Raw genomic sequence first — 2683 nt, 5'->3', positions numbered from 1 at the left:
GCTCTCCTCCGTCACCTCCCAGAGCTGCTGGGAGCACCTGTGCAGCTGCTGCAGGAGCTGCAGACACTCTCTGCCCCGGGGGTCCGACGGCTCCGGGGCTGGGGCAGGAAGCACAACCATACCGTGAGGGGCACACAGGGACCCTGATGGTCACCTAGGCGCCAGCGGCACCCCACAGCCCTGGAGCTGCTGCCAGGGCCCTACATCCCTGGGGTCCTTGGGCCAAGACTGGGAGCTGATGTGCCCCCTTGAGCTCAGCAGGGGAGAGGCAGGCAGAGTGGTGAGCAGCACCCCGAGGCGTGAACACGGGCACCTATTCCCCTCCTCCTTAAACAGGGACAGCACCGATGACCTAGGGGCATCAAGTATACTAATGCCCCCTGAGTCTCGGCTTCCTCAGACCCAGAATGTGGGACCCAGAGGGTCCTGCAGTCTCTGCCATTCACGGATGCATGGCCAGAGCCCCCAAGAGGAAGGCACCTGCCCCGGGTCACTTTGCAAGTGAGACCCAAGATGGAAGTAACACCCAGGCATCCTGCCTTCTGGTGGTGCCCTGGGGAAGCTCAAGATGAGAATTCAGCCAGAGAATCCCGCCTGAGCCCTGGGAGAAGTAGAAGCTCGTCTTTATGCACAGCCAGGTCCGGGCTAGGACAGGGTTCGTGGCCTGGCTGCTCAGGGTCCCTCTGAGAAAGGAGCCGTCAGCATCAGGAGGCCAGGACCCCAGATGCCGACACCAAGTGTCAGCGCTTACATTTGAGGGTAAGAGAGCTGTAGCTCAGATTGCCCGACAAGGTAAAACTCCTGTCCCTGGACAGCTCCTTTGTCCCCCATCCTTCCCAGTGGAGAACCGAGGCTCACCAGCCGCGAGCAGGGGCTGGAGGACGAGGCTGTTGATTCGGGCGAGGGTGGCCGAGAAGACCTCCTCCAGCCGAAGCAGGGCCGACTCCTCAGGGCTGCACATGGCCAGTGTGCCAGCCGGAGGGCCTGTGAACGGGGCACAGATTAGAGTGAGACAAAGCTGGGGGACCAGGGTCAGTGCCCGTCCTCTCAGGCGTGTGCCAGAAGCAAGGTCCATGACTCCCACACACATCAGAATTGAGCAAGGAGCCCAGGTCGCCTCAAAGGGAAGTTCTCAGACACTGGCCACTGACCCCTGCCCCACTCCCCGCCTGGGCCCAGCTGAAGCTGAGGGGAGCCTGAAGGAGCGGGAGACAGGGCTCGGAACTGCCAAGAGAAGCATCCCTTTTTACCCCAAAAGGCAGAGAGTCCTCAGGCCCAGTTCTGGTCCACTGTCGACTCCTGGGCTCATACAGCCGCCATGGCTCCCAAGGGTTCAGAGTGACATCTCGTGGTGCGCCAGCCCCCTCTCCGCTGGGTCTCTGGAAACAAGGACATGCCGTCAGGGGAGCCCAGCCGTTCTCAAGGCCAAGGCTCAGGTTTCTGTCACCCAGTAGGGCTGGGGGACTGAGGGAGTTTCAGCAGAAGCCACAAAGGCTGGGCAAGAAACAAAAAGGCAGAGAGAAGGCCTGCAGCCAAGGGCAGAGGCTCACAGTCGGGAGGGCCCAGGCTCTGCTAAGGGGTCGACAGAGGAGCCATGGAGGACCTCAGGGCAAGGGAGCGGTGTCAGTCAGACTTGGGGAGATGGACTGGCGACAGCTACAGAGGAGATGGTGCCAAGTAGTAAAAGGGTGAGGTCAGTGTGAGTGGGACCCTCCATGCACCCTCCCGCCAGGCCAACCTGCTGGATGGGTCTTGTTCAAGAAGTGGGGCTGTAGGGGTGGGCAGGTGGGCTTGGCTTTTGGAATTCCTTGTAGGGACCCTCCAAGCAGGCAGCGATCACCTGAGAAGGTGGCCTCCTGCCTGGAGGGAGGAGCTGCAAGGACCTGGGCTCGAACCCACCCCACAGCCAGGCTGCAGCCTCCAAGCGGTCACAGCCCTCTTCCGCTAGACCGTGGCGCCCTCACCTGACAAAGAAGGTCATCTGCCCAGACTCTGCCTCTCCCTGGCGATGATACTCTGAGGCTCTCAAGTTAGCTGACCTGGGTGAGGTGGGAGACATCATCGAGGCAGCCAGTGATGGGCAGGCGACAGAGGCAGACCCAAGAGGAAAGGGGTGTCATCCCTCCCCACCCTGGGAGCCTACGACTCCCAGGGCACTGGCTCTGGGGCCGAGTGGAGCAGATGCCTCAGAACTCTGGCCAAGGGCCCAGGCCCAGGCCCAGGCATTCCGCCCCACCTTTCCTGCTGCTGCTGCTTCAGGAGGGCGAGGCCTTGGGAGGGAGCGGCAGGAAGGGGAAGAGGCTGGACTGCAGCTGCAGCCGTCTCCCCATGACTGGCCTGCAGTAGCCCCAGCCCCTGGGGGAAGGAGGCAGGTTGTTCCAGGTCAGCCCAGGCAGACCAGGAGAGCGCGGCCAGGGGTCGGGGGTACAGCAAGTGTGGCCTGGCGCACCCGACCCTCACCCATATCTCCAGAAACTGACAGAATGGAAAGGCCCTTTAAGGTAAGCTTTCCATCCTCAGCGGGCAGGCAGTTGGGGTCTGAGCTGAGAGGTGAAGGCTATGGCTAAAGGCAAAGCAGGGAGGGTGTGGCCAGGATGGGAGGTACAGGCCAGGAACCAGCTTGGAGTAAGCCAGGGACCCACAGTAAATAACACTGCTGGGAGGCCTTGAGCACCAGTACCCC

At 62.0% G+C, this 2683-nt stretch overlaps 1 protein-coding gene across 1 annotated transcript in view; it reads right to left on the bottom strand.

Annotated features, from left to right (window-relative positions):
* Positions 1-2223, bottom strand: part of ALS2CL (ALS2 C-terminal like) — a 19291-nt gene extending 17068 nt beyond the window's left edge. Inside the window, exons 1-4 of the mRNA XM_023529017.1 lie at positions 1965-2223; positions 1251-1379; positions 859-984; positions 3-98 (exon numbers count right to left, since the gene is read on the bottom strand). Of these exons, the coding sequence (XP_023384785.1) occupies positions 3-98; positions 859-961 (199 nt within the window). The 5' untranslated portion in view covers positions 962-984; positions 1251-1379; positions 1965-2223. The remainder of the gene's footprint in view (positions 1-2; positions 99-858; positions 985-1250; positions 1380-1964) is intronic.
* Between the last annotated feature and the right edge of the window lie 460 nt (positions 2224-2683).

This window comes from Pteropus vampyrus, unplaced genomic scaffold (genome assembly GCF_000151845.1).
Source record: "Pteropus vampyrus isolate Shadow unplaced genomic scaffold, Pvam_2.0 Scaffold35, whole genome shotgun sequence".
NCBI classification, from domain to species: Eukaryota; Metazoa; Chordata; class Mammalia; order Chiroptera; family Pteropodidae; genus Pteropus; species Pteropus vampyrus.
Note: the sequence above shows the minus strand (reverse complement) of the source record. Positions and strands in the feature narration are given on the sequence as shown.